Below are 18,533 nucleotides of genomic sequence, written 5' to 3' on the forward strand. Positions count from 1 at the left end.
ATAGATGCATTTCTATTACTAACCTCTTGGCTTGATGTCAGCAGACTTTACACAGCTGAGATCAACCCCATAAACTTTTACCCTGCTTGCCAATGCACCAACACAAGTGGGAAGAGCCGAGGCAAAGCACTAGATTTGGTGCATTTAATGGATATGCCATTTTTGGGGCACATAAGGGCTGGTGTTATTAGGCTGGGAGGGGACCAATATACATGGCCTCTGACAAGCCTATTAATATCAGTCTGCAGCTGCCTGCTTTGCCTTAGTTGGTTATTAAAAATAGGGGGGACCTCACATCATTTTTCTAAGGGTAATCCCTATTTTTAATAACCAGCTAAGGCAAATCAGACAGCTGCAGGCTCATATTTATAGGCTGGGAAGCTCCATGGATATTGACCTTTTCACAGTTGTCTGTTTTCCCTTGGTTGGTTTTAAAAAAGGTGAAAAACGTCATTTTTTGTTTTAATTATTTATCTATTTTATCTGTTCGTGGCCATAACCTTAAAGCTTGTTGATTGGCTGTGCTAAAGCCTTTCAACAAGCTGTATTAGACTTCCAGACCTGAACAGGAAACTGAAGATAAGTAACAAGTCTGTGTTTGGGGCTCGGTACCGGACACTAGAAATCCAGTTTGGGTTCTCTCATCCCTAATGCCTATGAGTCAGTTTTAAGTTATGAATGACACAATGCTGAGCTGAACCCCTTCACTTTAAAAATCAGTGGTTAATATTTTTTTCTGAAAGTGCAGTTATATTTGAAATCCCCCCTTCTACAAACTTTACTAACCTGACTCTCACCAGCTGTCATCGAATTTCTGTATCTAGCTGACATAGCGACTATAGTCACTAAAAGTTATCCTAACCAACACTGAATTCTACCCATGATTGTCCTATGTAGTTCCATAATGTGTAAAAAAACATCGTCATCTTCACAGCTCGGGACAACAGACAGGGATGGAGCCACGTGACCCGTGGAAGCGCTATCGTAGACGCGAAACGGCCGTCGTCACATCCTGCTCACCTCCTTCCCTTTTTGTTGTCCCGAACCATGAAGATGACGGTGTCTTTTTATATTTTCTAATAAAGGATTCAGACCACACCTGGACCGGTGAGTGTTGCCACTTTGTTCTTTACGCTGCCATTGGTTGAAAACCTTTTTTCATGCGGGCACCTCTACTTGGATATCGGGCTCCTGTGTAATATGCTTTGTACGGACCGCGGCTGATCTTGGACTCTTTGACAGCTATGCGGCTCTACTGTTTCTATATGGACAGTTCCATAATGTGGCATAAGACTTATGGATAATCAACCACTGGCATCAACTGTGTACAATCAGATGTATGGGTGTTAGGGCTAGCGGAACGCACCAAATAGTAAGACTGATAGTGTACGGTGCGTTCGTAGCCCGGGGTCCACCGTGCAGAGATGGAACCTGCTGCTGAGTAATGACGGACTATATGGCGGTACTCATAAGTATACTCGCGTGGGTTAAACTTCACCCAACGTGAAGGAAGCGATCCTGTTGCGTCACAGGATCGCGGTACCGCACATAGAAGGCGAGCAAGCAGTCAGCGAACTTAACCCCAACTAGGATTGAAGTCCGATTAGACCACTTGCTGACACAACACCGCAACAGGGTGTGTTTGGCAACTTTTATAATTAGAGCACCGAAGTACGAACTGTGCCGTGCTGGCAGGCACCACTAAGCACCCAGACGTGGGTCAGGAAGCGCACTACTGGCGCGTGGCGCCGCACTGGCGGTCACAGCAATAGACGCTGATACGTGTGTGACACGTTGAGTGATTTGTCGGGCGCTAGATAGCAGCCATACTCCATACGCGAGCAGTCATACAATAGGGTAGGGGTATTTAATGAACGACTTGCACTCACAACAAACACACGTATTCAATTGTACACTAGCGCATGGCCGTGCGGTCATGCGCAGTTTATATAATTGCAGGACAGGAAGTGGCCACAGAAACTTTGCCCTTCCAGGGCCTGCCAAGAGGACCAATGGAATGCGCTGCAGAGCCAGAGCACATGACCCTCGATCTCCAATGGGAGATCTTGCTCTGGGCATGCTCAGTGTGCGCAAACAAGGACTTAGTCCCAGGGAAGTCCGCTCGCCGCTGACCAGCACTGACTTTAATGGCAGGAGCTGAAGAAGCAGCAGTAACTCTCTGTACAGAGTGAGAGCGAGCAAGACACTGGGAGCGATGTCCCTGCTGAGCAGACTCCACTGCGGCTGGAGGAGAATGGGAGACCGCAGCGGAGACGGATCGAGATTCCCCCTGTGCAGCAGAGGAAACTCGAATCCTAACATTACCCCCCCTCCTAGGGCCCCCCCCTCCTTGGGCCTCGCTACGCTCGAAGGCAGCAATGAGCTGTGGGGCCCGAATGATTTCAGCAGGCTCCCAAGACCTGTCCTCTGGACCATAACCTTTCCAGTCCACCAAATAAAACTTTTTGCCGCGTACCACCTTGCACCCCAAAATAGCGTTCACCTCGTAATCGTCCGTAGACGAACCCGATGTCCCGGCAGATGACTCGGAAAACCGGGACATGTATACGGGTTTCAAGAGGGACACATGAAAGGTGTCGGTGATACCCAAGCGTGGAGGAAGAGCCAGGCGGTAGACCACAGGATTAACCTGTTCGAGAACCTTGAAGGGACCCAAGTAGCGAGGAGCAAACTTAGTGGACTCAACTCGCAGCCTGATGTTACGGGCGGAGAGCCACACCAAGTCGCCAGGGGCAAAAGTCGGAGCGGGGCGCCGATGAACATCGGCGGAGGACCTCATTCTCTCCTTGGAGGCCCGAATGGCATCCTGCGTGCGATCCCAAATGTCCCGTGCCTCCACAGCCCAGTCTGCCACCCTGGGATCAGCGGAAGACACAGGCATGGGCACAGGAACACGTGGATGCTGGCGGTAATTTAAGAGGAATGGAGTCTGACCGGTAGAGTCGGCTACGGCATTGTTAAGTGCAAACTCTGCCCACGGTAGCAAGGATGCCCAGTCATCCTGTCTGGCAGAAACAAAATGTCGCAGATATGTGACCAAGATCTGGTTGGCCCTTTCTACCAACCCATTCGTCTCGGGATGATATGCCGAAGAGAGATTTAACTCAATACTGAGTAGACGACATAGCTCCCTCCAGAATCGAGACGCAAACTGGGGACCCCGGTCACTAACAATTTTGTCTGGCATACCGTGTAAGCGAAAGATATGCTTGATAAACAAGACAGCCAACGCCCGTGCAGATGGTAGCCGTGGAAGAGGCACCAAATGCACCATTTTGGAAAAATGATCGGTGATCACCCAGATAATGGTGCAATTACGAGACTTGGGTAAGCCAACCACAAAGTCCATCCCGACCATCTCCCAGGGCCTGTCAGCCACGGGCAGAGGATAAAGCAACCCAGCTGGCCGTTGCCGAGGAGTCTTGTTCCTGGCGCAAGAGACACACGCCCGAACGTACTCCACGACATCACGAGCCATATGCGGCCACCAGTATGTTCTCGCCAGTAAGTCTGATGTCCTTTTAGTACCAAAATGTCCACCCACCCTGGACGAGTGCGCCCAAGAGAGAACCTCCGGTCGCAAACTAGATGGAACAAAAGTCTTGCCCGGGGGCACAGACTCCAGCGAAACCGGGGCCACGGTTCTCAAACTCTCGGTGGGGACAATAAGCCGAGGCTCCTCCTCCGCAGATGACACAACGGAGAGAGAGAGAGCGTCGGCCCGAATGTTCTTCTCCCCAGAAAGGAAATGGAGGGTGAAATGAAACCTGGAGAAGAACAAGGACCATCTGGCCTGGCGAGAATTCAACCGCTGAGCTGTCTGCAGATACACCAAATTTTTGTGATCTGTGAAGACTTGGAAGGGAAAACGTACTCCCTCCAAGAGATGTCTCCACTCCGAGAAAGCCAACTTCATGGCTAGCAACTCCCTGTCCACGATGGAATAATTCCTCTCTGCTGGTGCGAAGGTCTTGGAGAAAAAGAAGCAAGGATGCTTCCGACCTTGAGCATCCTTTTGGAAGAGGACTGCTCCAGCACCAACAGAAGAGGCATCCACCTCCATGATAAATGACTTATCAACATCGGGGCGATGAAGAATGGGAGCGCTAGCGAAGTGTGACTTTATAGAGATAAAAGCCTTGGAGACCTCCTCAGACCACAATTTGGGATTCGCCCCCTTCTTGGTGAGGGCAACCAAGGGAGCTACCAAAGTTGAGAAATGCGGGATGAACTGGCGATAATAATTGATGAACCCCATAAAGCGCTGCACCGCTTTAAGAGAATGGGGTTCCTGCCAGTCCATCACAGCCTGTAGTTTGGCAGGATCCATAGCCAATCCCTGGGCTGAGATGATGTAGCCTAGGAAAGGTAAGGACTCCTGCTCAAACATACACTTCTCCAACGTGGCATAGAGGGCGTTTGCCCGTAGGAGGTCGAAGACTTTGCAAACATCTCTCCGGTGGGAGTCAATATCTGGAGAGTAGATGAGAATATCATCCAGATAGACTACGACCGAGGTGGAAAGCATATCCCGGAAGATATCGTTCACAAAGTCTTGGAAAACGGCTGGGGCATTACAGAGCCCAAAGGGCATCACCAGATATTCATAGTGCCCATCCCTGGTGTTAAAAGCCGTCTTCCATTCGTCCCCCTCACGGATGCGAATCAGGTTGTAAGCACCCCACAGATCTAATTTAGTAAATACCCTTGCTCCCCGAAGCCTATCGAACAGTTCAGATATCAAAGGCAAAGGGTATTTATTCTTAACGGTGATGGCGTTAAGACCCCTGTAGTCTATGCATGGACGCAATTCCCCACTCTTCTTCTGCACGAAGAAGAACCCTGCCCCAGCAGGTGACACTGACTTCCTGATGAACCCTCTTGCCAGATTTTCCTGGATGTACTGTGACATTGCCTCCGTCTCCGGGAGAGATAGCGGATAGACTCGACCCCGGGGAGGCTCAGCACCAGGCAAGAGGTCAATAGGACAGTCATAGGGGCGATGGGGCGGAAGGGTCTCCGCCGCCTTTTTGGAGAATACGTCTGCATACGACCAATACTGCTTGGGGAGAGAGGAAAGATCTGCGGGTACCTCAGTTGTAGCTACCTGAACGCACTCCCTCTGACACCTACCCCCACAAGATTCACCCCATCCCAGAATTCTGCCTGAGGACCACTCGATATGAGGAGAGTGGTACCGTAGCCAAGGTATTCCCAACAGGACTTCATCAATTCCCTCTGGAATGACGAGCAGAGAAATAATCTCCTGATGAGATGGCGACATGGACAGAGTAAAAGGGATGGTGTGGTGAGTTATCTGTGAGGGCAGAGTCGACCCATTCACCACTCGTACCGTTACAGGTTGAGCTAGCATAACCAGAGGTATTGAGTGGCATTGGGCGAAGGCAGAAGACATAAAATTGCCCTCCGCCCCAGAATCCACGCAGAGCTCTACCGAGTGGGAGAATGAGCCTATAGTAATTGTCCCCTTAAAGGACAATTTAGAGGCAAACGTCGCCGTGTCTAGTGTACCTCCACCTACGACCACTAGACGCTGACGTTTCCTCGACCGCTGAGGACATCTGGTGGCTAAATGTCCAGACTGCTGGCAAACATGACAGACCCTGAGTGCACAAGCGGTCCGGGACTTAGGTCCCGCTTGTGACACTTCCCTGGCCTCATGTGACTCAGGAACCAGGACCGGAGATTCCAGAGGTTTGGCGAAAGTAGGAGCCAGCCAAAACCTCTGCCTACACTGGGCTCGCTCTAACCTCCGCTCGTTAAAACGGAGGTCAATTCGAGTGGAGACTGTTATTAACTCCTCCAGTGTGGCAGGAATCTCCCTAGTGGCCAGAGCGTCCTTTACATGGTCAGCCAAGCCCCTCCAAAATGTGGGGATAAGAGCTTTATCTGACCATTCCAGCTCAGATGCTAAAGTGCGGAATTGGACGGCAAAATGACTGACCAAGGACTCACCCTGAGTTAATGCCAGCAGTTGGAGCGCAGTGTCATGGGTGACTTGAGGTCCTAAAAAGACCTGTTTTAAAGTGCTCAAAAACAGAGGAGCACTTTGCACCACATGATCGCCACGCTCCCACAGCGGCGTAGCCCATTCCAACGCCCTGTCCGACAACAGAGACACAATAAATCCCACCTTAGCCCGCTCTGTGGGGAAACGTGCAGCCAGAAGCTCGAGATGAATAGAGCACTGACTCACGAATCCCCTACAAAATTTGCTATTACCAGAAAATTTTTCTGGCAGCGGGAGGCGAGAAAATGTCGGAACAAAGGTGGCAATGGACAAAGTTGCTGCAGCCACGCTGGCAGCCTGTACAGCAACTGCGGTAACATCCACAGCTGAGGTTGCGCTCTCGAGAGCCGCCAACCTACCCTCCAGCTGCTGTATATACCGCAGGGATTGCTGTTTGTCCGTCATCACTAGCCAGACCCTGGCGCTAGTGTAATGTTAGGGCTAGCGGAACGCACCAAATAATAAGACTGATAGTGTACGGTGCGTTCGTAGCCCGGGGTCCACCGTGCAGAGATGGAACCTGCTGCTGAGTAATGACAGACTATATGGCGGTACTCATAAGTATAATCGCGTGGGTTAAACTTCACCCAACGTGAAGGAAGCGATCCTGTTGCGTCACAGGATCGCGGTACCGCACATAGAAGGCGAGCAAGCAGTCAGCGAACTTAACCCCAACTAGGATTGAAGTCCGATTAGACCACTTGCTGACACAACACCGCAACAGGGTGTGTTAGGCAACTCTTATAATTAGAGCACCGAAGTGCGAACTGTGCCGTGCTGGCAGGCACCACTAAGCACCCAGACGTGGGTCAGGAAGCGCACTACTGGCGCGTGGCGCCGCACTGGCGGTCACAGCAATAGACGCTGATACGTGTGTGACACGTTGAGTGATTTGTCGGGCGCTAGATAGCAGCCATACTCCATACGCGAACAGTCATACAATAGGGTAGGGGTATTTAATGAACGACTTGCACTCACAACAAACACACGTATTCAATTGTACACTAGCGCATGGCCGTGCGGTCATGCGCAGTTTATATAATTGCAGGACAGGAAGTGGCCACAGAAACTTTGCCCTTCCAGGGCCTGCCAAGAGGACCAATGGAATGCGCTGCAGAGCCAGAGCACATGACCCTCGATCTCCAATGGGAGATCTTGCTCTGGGCATGCTCAGTGTGCGCAAACAAGGACTTAGTCCCAGGGAAGTCCGCTCGCCGCTGACCAGCACTGACTTTAATGGCAGGAGCTGAAGAAGCAGCAGTAACTCTCTGTACAGAGTGAGAGCGACCAAGACACTGGGAGCGACATCCCTGCTGAGCAGACTCCACTGCGGCTGGAGGAGAATGGGAGACCGCAGCGGAGACGGATCGAGATTCCCCCTGTGCAGCAGAGGAAACTCGACTCCTAACAATGGGTAAGGAGTGAGTAAGCCAAACAAGAGAAAGCCTCTTGCCCCAGATAATGGAATGGCTAACTACCATATTTTATCCATTTTTTCTTATGTGCAAATTAATTCAATGCAATTTAAATTTATTTTGAATGTTGCAAAACTTTGTAATAGCCAGAACCCGCTTTTTCACAATTCAGGCAAAATGGTAGACTGCTAGCCAACATTTTGCTTGATTTTTTTAAGGTCGAAAATAAGATAAAAAATTAGAAAACATTACACTCCCTGTGCTCGTTACCTGCTCGGTCACCCCGGCTCCTTCCCATCCTCTGCTGCTTCGCTTCCTCTCTCAGGCTCCAGTCTTGTCTTCTGTGCTTCAAGCACTTACTAGGTATCATGTATCGTCATGATGTTGAAGGGCAATGAACATGATGACATTCTGTGAGACCTTTTTAGCACCAGAGGCATTAGAGAGTGAAGATGGCTGAGGAAAAAAATGGTGCTGTAGGAAGGAAGCAAGCCGGTAGAGGACCAGGCAGGGAGCTGTAGTGCCACGACAGGTAAGTGTCGATGTGAGTGTAAGGTTTTTTATTTTTCAATTTCTCTGTTTATTATCCTTTGTGTTCTGGAGAGACCTAAGAGCAGTGCTCCCCAACTCCGGTCCTCAAGAGCCACCAACAGGTCATGTATTCAGGATATCCTTAGTATTGCCCAGGTGATGTAATTCTTGCCTATCCAGGTAATGCAATTATCACCTGGGCAATACTAAGGAAATCCTGAAAACATGACCTGTTGGTGGCTCTTGAGGACCGGAATTGGGGAACACTGCCTTAGAGCATAATAAAAAGCTATTACCACCAGTTTGATAAAACACAAACTACACAGTGCACTGCAAAGTAAGTCACCTTGCCAAATGTAACATGGATTGTGTTAAATTTGCTGTGCACACTATTTTTTAACTAAAATTCATTTACGGCACAGTGCTTCTAATTTAATGTAAAATAAATCCCACTATACTATCATGTTCTTCTTACAGGACCAGGATTGGCATTTTTAGCTTATCCGGAAGCAGTAACTCAACTGCCTATTTCTCCGCTCTGGGCTATCCTCTTCTTCTCCATGTTGCTGATGCTTGGAATTGACAGTCAGGTACATCTTTTTAAATAATGTGTATTCTTAAACAATATCATATACAATGAAAAAAGTAAGTAATAATAGTTAGAACAGCATGATGGTTTACTCTAGACATAATTATATAATTAAACATTTTGAACCCGACGACACCTATTTATCAACATAATTGAAAAATTGTATGTTTTTGAAATATACTATTTTAATCTTATATCTATCAGCTTTTATTTGTTGCCCCAGTATATCTGTTAGGGCATGCTTACATCTGCGTATATAAAGTAGTTGAGAGCGTCAGACAGAAAAGTTGTAGAGCGTCAAGCAAGTCATGCATTTCTTTCTCACCTAGCATCTGTTTGCCATATGAATGCTATGCAAGTGTACGTTTTTTTCCTTACCTAGCACATATATGCAATACATATGTAATATGTATGCAATGCATTTTTAACACCAGCTTTATATATATTAATTCTCTGTCATTTCAAGCTAGTATACTAACTAATAAAATAATCTTATACAGATATAGATAAAAAGATGGACAGAAAGATAGATAATAGATAGATAGATAGATAGATAGATAGATAGATAGATAGATAGATAGATAGATGTCATTGAGGTTATAATCAGTGCAGTGCGTGTGTAGCTTCCTATACATGTATTTAGCTAATAATTAAATAAATAAAAGAAAATATAAAAGAAAAAATTAGAATGGGTCCCCTGTATTATTCTTAACCAGCTGAGGGAAAACTGACAGCTGGGGGCTGAAGTTTATAGTCTGGGAAGGGGGTACTAAACATGGAGCTTGCCAGGCCACTAATATCAGCTCATAGCTGTCTACTTAGCCTTTACTGGTTACTAACAAGGGGTGACTCCCAAAAAAATGACTTAGTGTCCTCCCTATAATTAATAACCAGCAAAGGCTATGCAGACAGCTATAGGCTGATATTAATAGCTTGAAGGGGTCATAGATATTAGCCTGCTCCTAGACTAAAATCATCTCCCCAGAGATGGCGCATCCATTAGGTATGCCAATTCTGGCACTTAACCTCCACTCTTCTTACTTGCCCAGGCGCGATGGCAAGTGGGGTAATAGTTGTGGGATTGGCCTCTATAAGACACCCCCATTGCTAATCCCACAGTCAAATATAGTAAAGACACAGAGTAAAGTATTTTAATTGCTACTTCCAATGGGTGGCACTAGAGTTCTAGTCCTCTTCATCTCTGAAGAGACAATGTGCATATTGCCCAGAGGAGCATTGCAGCTTTAAGTCTCCTCATCGACATGCTTAACATGTCTCTCTCAAGAAGAAACGATACTTCTTGGATCCCGGTCAGACGCCTCTTACTCAGCCAAACCAGATCTCCACTTTGCACTGACGAGGGGCAGTACCCCGAAACACAGTGTCTGCAAATTGAGATTCTGGTTTGGTTTTTATCCTAAGTCATGTGACAAGGTTAATTAAAAGGGTCGACATTGACTGTTAGGATTGCTACTTCCAATAGGTGGCACTAGAGTTCTAGTCCTCTTTCTCTCTGAAGAGACAATTTTAATTCAATTAAACACACAAAATACTTTATTTGAAATAAAAACTCCTCTACCCTCTTTCACCCATTTAATAATATCCAAAGTAAAAAGCCTTACTCCGCTACATCTAGATGCTTTGCTGTGTAGTCACATAAGATGCAATCACTCAACCTGGTATCCAGGAAACACTAAGCTGCATGTACAAATGCAGCTTCAGTGCCAAGTGCTGACGTCAGTAAGGTGACTTTGTTCATATATGAACTCCAGTCACCTTACTGACGTCTTTTTTTTAAATTCTATCTTTATATCTCTTCTGTAATCTGACGGTTCACGTTGTGGACTTACTGTCCACGGTTGATGAAATGTTGGGTTTTCTATAGAATGAGTGCGTAAAAATTGCACATAAAGTATTTATGTATGGTAGTCCTGAAGAAGGAGTCCGTTAACAATAAACCTACAATTTTATCATACCACTTTTTGTGTCGTAATCCGGAAAGCGCAGAAACACTTCCAATCCTGCTACTTAAGGCTTGTGAAATTGTCTCTAATGGATGACTTCCCAATGCCCTCACCCACTCACCCACCACATGTCAGCAAAGTCTTTGACAAGCTCTTGGTAGAAATATGAAATGAACCAATGCATAAAAATCTATGCTTTTGTTCATAGGTACATAGGAACATTTAAATGCAGTATGTGTTAGGGGTCGAGTTCCTGCCTCTGCACAGGGGGAATCTCAGGCCATCTCCGCTGCGGTCTCCCATTCTTCTCCTGCCGCAGTGGAGCCTGCTCAGCAGAGACGATGATCCCAGCATCTCGCTCAGTCTGACTCTGTGCTAAGAGTTACTGCTGCATTTCCTGCCTCTGCCATTTAAGTCAGTGCTGGGCAGCGGCGAGCAGACGCTTCTGGGACTAAGCTTTTCAAGTTCTGAGCATGCCCAGAGTAAGATCTCTCAGTGGAGATCGAGGGTCACATGATCAGATACTGCAGCTAAGGTCAATGGTCCTTTTTGGAAGGTCCTTGTAGGTGCTAGGACTAAGTCCTGCTTTGCACTCTGAGCATGCCCAGGGCAAGATCTCTCAGTGGAGATCTGGGGTTACATGCTCAGGTACTGCAGCAACTCTATTGGTCCTTCTTTGAAGGTCCTAAACGTGCTGCAACTATTTAAGGCTGCACGGCCATGCGCTAGTATTGTCTTTTGTTATGTGCTTTGCGCCAGTGTGGTCACGTGAGAGTGTATTCAGGGACCCGGCTGAAATAAGCCCCTGGAATGCTGGCTCCTCCGGCGAGGAGTTTGTGTTTGAATGTATTCAGGGACCCGGCTGAAATAAGCCCCTGGAATGCTGGCTCCTCCGGCGAGGAGTTTTGTATGCATGCATGACCACTGACTGCTCTCTGTTTGGGCAGTTAGCCTGTGCCTCTGTGGAGTCTAACAGGGCACAGTGCTTCTCTTTCACAGCTACTCGGTGAATTAACTGAGTTAGTCCATACCGCCATATAGTACCGCCGTTTACTAGCAGCAGGTACTCCTGCATGGTGGACCCCGGGCTGCGAGCGCACCAATTTCAATAAAAACATCTCTATTTACTCAGTGCGTTCCGCTAGCCCTAACAGTATGTTACCATCAATACTAAGATGTTACATGCAAAAAAATTGTTGTGCAAACTTTATATATTTTGTATCAAAGGAAATTATTAAGGTGGGAGAAAATATTGCAGCAATTGTAATGTCATTCAGATATAATTCATGAAAGTGACCATGCCATTACTTCACATTTGAGTGCACAAGAGTCTTGACAAGTGCTGTCGTCATTTTCTGAATAGTTGTCAAGTCATATGAGGAGAGTAGGTCGCTATATGCCTCAGGAGCTGGGAGACGATCAGTGAGAAAAAAATATTTAATGATAACGTCTGCAGTGCATTTAATTATCCAGAGTCTTTGTGAAATATGGACTGTTTGTAATGACTCAATAGTAGATGAATCTGGTTGTCTACACTCTTTTACCTGCTTACAAATTATAATATCTACGTTCTGCACGTAAAGAAGTAAAATTAGATTTTTGGAATATGCCTGACAGCAACTCAAAACAGTATGACAAGTCTCATTAATCATATTACTGATTGCACATGTTGTCCAGGGAAGCTTACAGTGTTCTTCCACATCACCACGTATGTGCTCACTTTCCTGCCTGTCCTGGGTCCTAATTCAAAATAAGAAACTGGATCTTCCACTTTCCATTTACCATTTATAGTGCTGGAGTCTTCTGGTGCAAAATGACCTTTGATTCCTCTCTGGCACCAAGTGTGCCTAATGCCTATGTACCCACATTAGTTATTTTCCTTATATATTTATACTTAGATTCATCCAATGTCCTCAAAGGCATTATAAAGTTAAAAAAATAATAAAACCCTTTGCCATGTACCCTATAAGTGAATTCTGAATTAATAGGAGTGCTCTTTGTTCAGGATCCTCATCTGTTACTCAGAGCGGAGAGTTGTTAAAAAAGTGCCTCGTGCTCTGCATGAGCAACACTGTCCTGTATTTCACAGTCAACCCTTTGTTTTCACTTAACCTTTTGTAGTACTTAATTTCACCTGTGGGGGCACTGCAGGGAAATTGTATAAGTATTGCCGCAACTCATCCCTAGAGAGAACAGATCACTTGGGGTCAGACTGGTGGGGTTGCCAACCAATAAGAAAATAGGGCACATTTTTGCCCTGTCCGTAAAAAAGTTAGAATGTCCATGATTTTTTAAAGCTGAAAAATCTTATACAGATTATTTTGACTATAATGCATTCTTGTTACAGTTATGGGCTTCAGACATGTATCACTCACAATCATAAAGATATATTTTGGTTTTCCAATGTGTTCTTAAACAATATTGTCGGTATGTGATTGTTGATAAGCTGTCCAGAAAAAATGAGGAGTCAAGAAGGCAGCCCTGCCAGCCGGGTGAAACATTGCCAATGGGCAAACAAGTAAGGATTCAAAGTGGAGAATCCTTTTAACCTAATCTAATTGCGTGATAGGGTGCTGATTTATGGCTATTAGAGTTTAGTGAACATATTCTAGTGGAATTAAATTCTACTCAAATTTTACAAAACTCCACATTAACCGAAAGTTGTTTTTTTGCAATTCGCTGGCCGAGCAATAAAGGGCCATGAAAAGGTTAAGCAAAATCCTTATACTCACCTCACTGCTCTGACGCCTTCGCTCCTCACCATCACCCTTCCATACCTTGCCTCATCCTCTAATGACTGCTGCTCATGCTGAAATTCCTTCATGTTAATCCCATGGATACGCAGCGATGATGATCAGAAGATGTTGCAAAGACCGGACGGGTGACGGTGAGAAGCATAGGGGCCGGAGAAGTGAGCAGTGTGGTGAATATAAGGATTTTTTTTGTTTTTTCCATCTTATGTTTATTATGCTGTGGGCGTCTGATGAGGCTTCAGGCCATAGTAAAGGAGACTGCATTCAAGGAGAATAATTACTCTGCAAATCAAATTTACTGGAAAATCTGCACAAACAAATGATTTTGAATTTACGTGATCTGTTCATTTCTAGGTGCTATTGCAGCAAGGGGAGTACTGTAGAATCCCATCATTGTCATTTTAGTTTCCCTATTAAAGGGAAACTGTCACCTGAATTTGGAGGGAACAATCTTCAGCCATGGAGGCGGGGTTTCTGGGTGTTTGATTCACCCTTTCCTTACCCGCTGGCTGCATGCTGACTGCAATATTGGATTGAAGTTCATTCTCTGTCCTCCATAGGACACGCCTGCGCGAGGTAAGATTGCCTTGTGCAGGCGTGTACTATGGAGGACAGAGAATGAACTTCAATCCAATATTGCAGCCAGCATGCAGCCAGCGGGTAAGGAAAGGGTGAATCAAACACCCAAAAACCCCGCCTCCATGGCTGAAGATTGTTCCCTCCAAATTCAGGTGACAGTGTCCCTTTAAGCTTAGCCCAGGCCTGGGTTTCACAGGAGAACTCATGTTCTCTATATACTGCACTACTGTGGTAGTGCATTATAAGGAATAAAATAAATGATTACATGTTCAAGTCCTCTAAGGGTATTATACACTGCTCAAAAAAATAAAGGGAACACTAAAATCTTACATCCTAGATATCACTGAATGAAATATTCCAGTTGTAAATCTTTATTCATTATATAGTGGAATGCGTTGAGAACAGTAAAACCTAATAATGATCAATATAAATCACAACTAATGTCCCATGGAGATCTGAAGTTGGAATGATGCTCAAAATCAAAGTGGAGAATCAAATTGCAGGCTGATCCAACTTCAGTGGAAATGCCTCAAGACAAGAAAATGATGCTCAGTAGTGTGTGTGGCCTCCATGTGCCTGTATGACCTCCCTACAATGCCTGGGCATGCTCCTGATGAGGCAGCAGATGGTCTTCTGAGGGATCTCCTTCCTGACCTGTACTAAAGCATCCGTCAAATTCTGGACAGTCTGTGGTGCAAAGTAACGTTGGTGGAAGGAGCGAGACATGATGTCCCAGATGTGTCCAATCGGATTCAGGTCTGGGGAACGGGCGGGCCAGTCTATAGCTTTAATGCCTTTATCTTGCAGGAACTGCTGACACACTCCAGCCACATGAGGTCTGGCATTGTCCTGCATTAGGAGGAACCCAGGACCAACCGCATATGGTCTTACAAGGGGTCTGAGGATCTCATCTCGGTACCTAATGGCAGTCAGGCTACCTCTGGAGAGCACATGAAGGGCTGTGCGGCCCTCCAAAGAAATGCCACCAAACACCATTACTGACCCACTGCCAAACCGGTTATGCTGAAGGATGTTGCAGGCACTCTCCATGTTGTCTCCAGACTCTGTTGCATCTGTCAAATGTGCTCAGTGTGAGCCTGCTTTCATCTGTGAAGAGAACAGGGCGCCAGTGGTGAATTTGCCAATCCTGGTGTTGTGTGACAAATGCCAAGCATCCTGCACTGTGCTGGACTGTGAGCACTACCCCCATCTGTGGACGTCGGGCACTCAGACCATCCTCATGGAGTCGGTTTCTAACCATTTGTGCAGAGACATGCACATTTGTGGCTTGCTGGATGTCATTTTGCAGGGCTCTGGCAGTGCTGCTCTTGTTCCTCCTTGCTCAAAGGCTGAGGTAGCAGTCCTGCTGGGTTGTTGCACTCCTACGGCCCCCTCCACATCTCCTGGTGTACTGGCCTGTCTCCTGGTAGCTCCTCCAGCCTCTGGACACTATGCTGACAGACACAGCAAACCTTCTTGCCACAGCTCGCATTGATGTGCCATCCTGGATGAGCTGCACTACCTGAGCCACTTTGTGGGTTGTACAGTCCATCTCTTGCTACCACGAGTCTGTTAGCACAACCAACATTCAAAAGTGACCAAAACATCAGCCAGAAAGCATTGGTACTGAGATGTGGTCTGTGGTCCCCACCTGCAGAACCACTCATTTATTGAGCGTGTCTTGATAATTGCCAATAATTTCCATCTCTTGTCTATTCCATTTGCACAACAGCATGTAAAATTAATTGTCAATCAGTGTTGCTTCCTAAGTGACAGTTTGATTTCATAGAAGTTTGATTTACTTGGAGTTATCTTCTGTTGTTTAAGTGTTTCCTTTATTTTTTGAGCAGTGTATATTGAAGTAAAATAAAAAAAATATTTTTTTAAAGAATATATACACTTTAATCCATCTCCTTTTCTCGGTTTAAAACTTAAGAAAAAAATAAACATATCTGTTATCATCGTGTCTGTAAAACTCTGATCCATCAAAATATAAAATGAATTAACACATACAGTGCCTTGCGAAAGTATTCGGCCCCCTTGAACTTTTGAACCTTTTCCCACATATCATGCTTCAAACATAAAGATACCAAATGTAAATTTTGGGTGAAGAATTAACAAGTGGAACGTAATTGTGAAGTGGAACGAAATTTATTGGTTATTTTAAATTTTTGTGGAAATTCAAAAACTGAAAAGTGGGGCGTGCAATATTATTCAGCCCTATACTTTCAGTGCAGCAAACTCACTCCAGAAGTTCATTGTGGATATTTGAATGATCTAATGTTGTCCTAAATGCCTAATGATGATAAATATAATCCACCTGTGTGTAATCAAGTCTCCGTATAAATGCACCTGCTCTGTGATAGTCTCAGGGTTCTTTTAGAAGCACAGAGAGCATCATGAAGACCAAGGAACACAACAGGCAGGTTCGAGATACTGTTGTGGAGAAGTTCGAAGCCGGATTTGGATACAAAATGATTTCCAAAACTTTAAACATCCCAAGGAGCACTGTGCAAGCGATCATATTGAAATGGAAGGAGTATCATACCACTGCAAATCTACCAAGACCCGGCTGTCCCTCTAAACTTTCATCTCAAACAAGGAGAAGACTGATCAGAGATGCAGCCAAGAGGCCCATGATCACTCTGAATGAACTGCAGAGATCTACAGCTGAGGTGGGACAGTCCATGTTACTCCTTCCATTTTACTATGATACCTTGCACAATGCTCCTTGGGATGTTTAAAGTTTTGGAAATCATTTTGTGTCCAAATCCGGCTTTAAACTTCTCTACAACAGTATCACGAACCTGCCTGTTGTGTTCCTTGGTATTTATGATGTTCTCTATGTTTCAAGCAGAACCCTGAGACTATCACAGAGCAGGTGCATTTATACAGAGATGAACTGCAGATATCTGCAGCTGAGGTGGGACAGTCTGTCCATTGGACAACAATCAGTCACACACTACACAAATCTGGCCTTTATGGAAGAGTGGCAAGAAGAAAGCCATTTCTCAAAGATATCCATAAGAAGTGTTGTTTAAAGTTTGCAACAAGCCACCTGGGAGACACACCAAACATGTGGAAGAAGGTGCTCTGATCAGATGAAACCAAAATCGAATTTTTTGGCAACAATGCCAAACGATGTGTTTGGCGTAAAGGCAGGACAGCTCATCACCCTGAACACACCATCCCCACTGTCAAATATGGTGGTGGCAGCATATGGTTTGGGCCTGCTTTTCTTCAGCGGGGACAGGGAAGACGGTTAAAATTGATGGGAAGATGGATGCAGACAAAGACAGGACCATTCTTGAAGGAAACCTGTTGGAGTCTGCAAAAGACCTGAGACTGGGACCGAGATTTGTCTTCCAACAAGACAATGATCCCAAACATAAAGCAAAATATACAATAAAATGGTTAACAAATAAATATATGCAGGTGTTAGAATGGCCAAGTAAAAGTCCAGACCTCAATCCAATCAAGAATCTGTGGAAAGAGTTGAAAACTGCTGTTCACAAACGATCTCCATCAAACCTCAATGAGCTTGAGCTGTTTGCCAAGGAAGAATGGGCAAGAATTTCAGTCTCTCGATGTACAAAACTGATAGAGACATACCCCAAGTGACTTGCAGCTGTAATAACAGCAAAAGGTGGTGCAACAAAATATTAAGTTAAAGGGGCCGAATAATATTGCACGCCCCACTTTTCAGTTTTTGAATTTGCACAAAAATTTAAAATAACCAATAAATTTCTTTCAACTTCACAATTGTGTTCCACTTGTGTTAGGGGTCGAGTTTCTGCCTCTGCACAGGGGGAATCTCGGGCCATCTTCACTGTGGTCTTCCATTCTTCTCCTGCCGCAGTGGAGCCTGCTCAGTGGAGACGTCAGTCCCAGCGTCTTGCTCAGTCTGACTGTACAAAGAGTTACTGCTGCTTTTCCTGCTTCTGCCATTGAAGCCAGTGCTGGGCAGTGGCGAGCAGATGCTTCTAGGACTAAGTCCTGCTTTTCTCGTTCTGAGCATGCCCAGAGTAAGATCTCTCAGTGGAGATCGAGGGTCACATGTTCAGATACTGCAGCTAAATCCATTGGTCCTTCAGGAAGGTCTTGTAGGTGCTCAGGCTCTGTGGCAACCTCTCATTGGTCCTGCTAGGAAGGTCATGTAATTGCTGCAACTATTTAAAGCTCGCATGGCCGCACGGCCATGCACTAGTATCTTTCTAAGTTATGTGCTTTGCGCCAGTGTGGTCATGTAAGATTGTGTTCAGGGACCCGACTGAAATAAGCCCCTAGAATGCTGGCACCTCCGGCGAGGAGATTGTGTTTGTGTGTATTCAGGGACCTGGCTGAAATAAGCCCCTAGAATGCTGGCACCTCCGGCGAGGAGTTTTGTGTGCATGCATGACCACTGACTGCTCTTAGTTGGGTAGTTAGCCTGTGCCTCTGTGAAGTCTAACAGGGCGCAGTGCTTTACTTTCACGGCTACTCTGCGAAAAATAGAGTTAGTTCATACCGCCATATAGTGCCGCCATTTGCTAGCAGCAGGTTCTCCTGCATGGTGGACCCCGGGCTGCGAACGCATCTATAACAATGAAATATCTATATTTAGTCGGTGCGTTCCACTAGCCCTAACAACTTGTTGTTGGTTCTTCACCA

The 18,533-nt window shown here is 45.8% G+C and overlaps 1 protein-coding gene across 2 annotated transcripts in view; it reads left to right on the top strand.

The window, feature by feature from the left end:
• Nucleotides 1–18,533, top strand: part of SLC6A1 (solute carrier family 6 member 1) — a 310,460-nt gene that overhangs the window by 271,512 nt on the left and 20,415 nt on the right. For both annotated transcript variants that reach the window (XM_069736765.1, XM_069736766.1), the window contains one exon: nucleotides 8,476–8,588. In XM_069736765.1, coding sequence (XP_069592866.1) covers nucleotides 8,476–8,588 — 113 coding nt within the window. The remainder of the gene's footprint in view (nucleotides 1–8,475; nucleotides 8,589–18,533) is intronic.

This window comes from Ranitomeya imitator, chromosome 8 (genome assembly GCF_032444005.1).
Source record: "Ranitomeya imitator isolate aRanImi1 chromosome 8, aRanImi1.pri, whole genome shotgun sequence".
Taxonomy (NCBI): domain Eukaryota; kingdom Metazoa; phylum Chordata; class Amphibia; order Anura; family Dendrobatidae; genus Ranitomeya; species Ranitomeya imitator.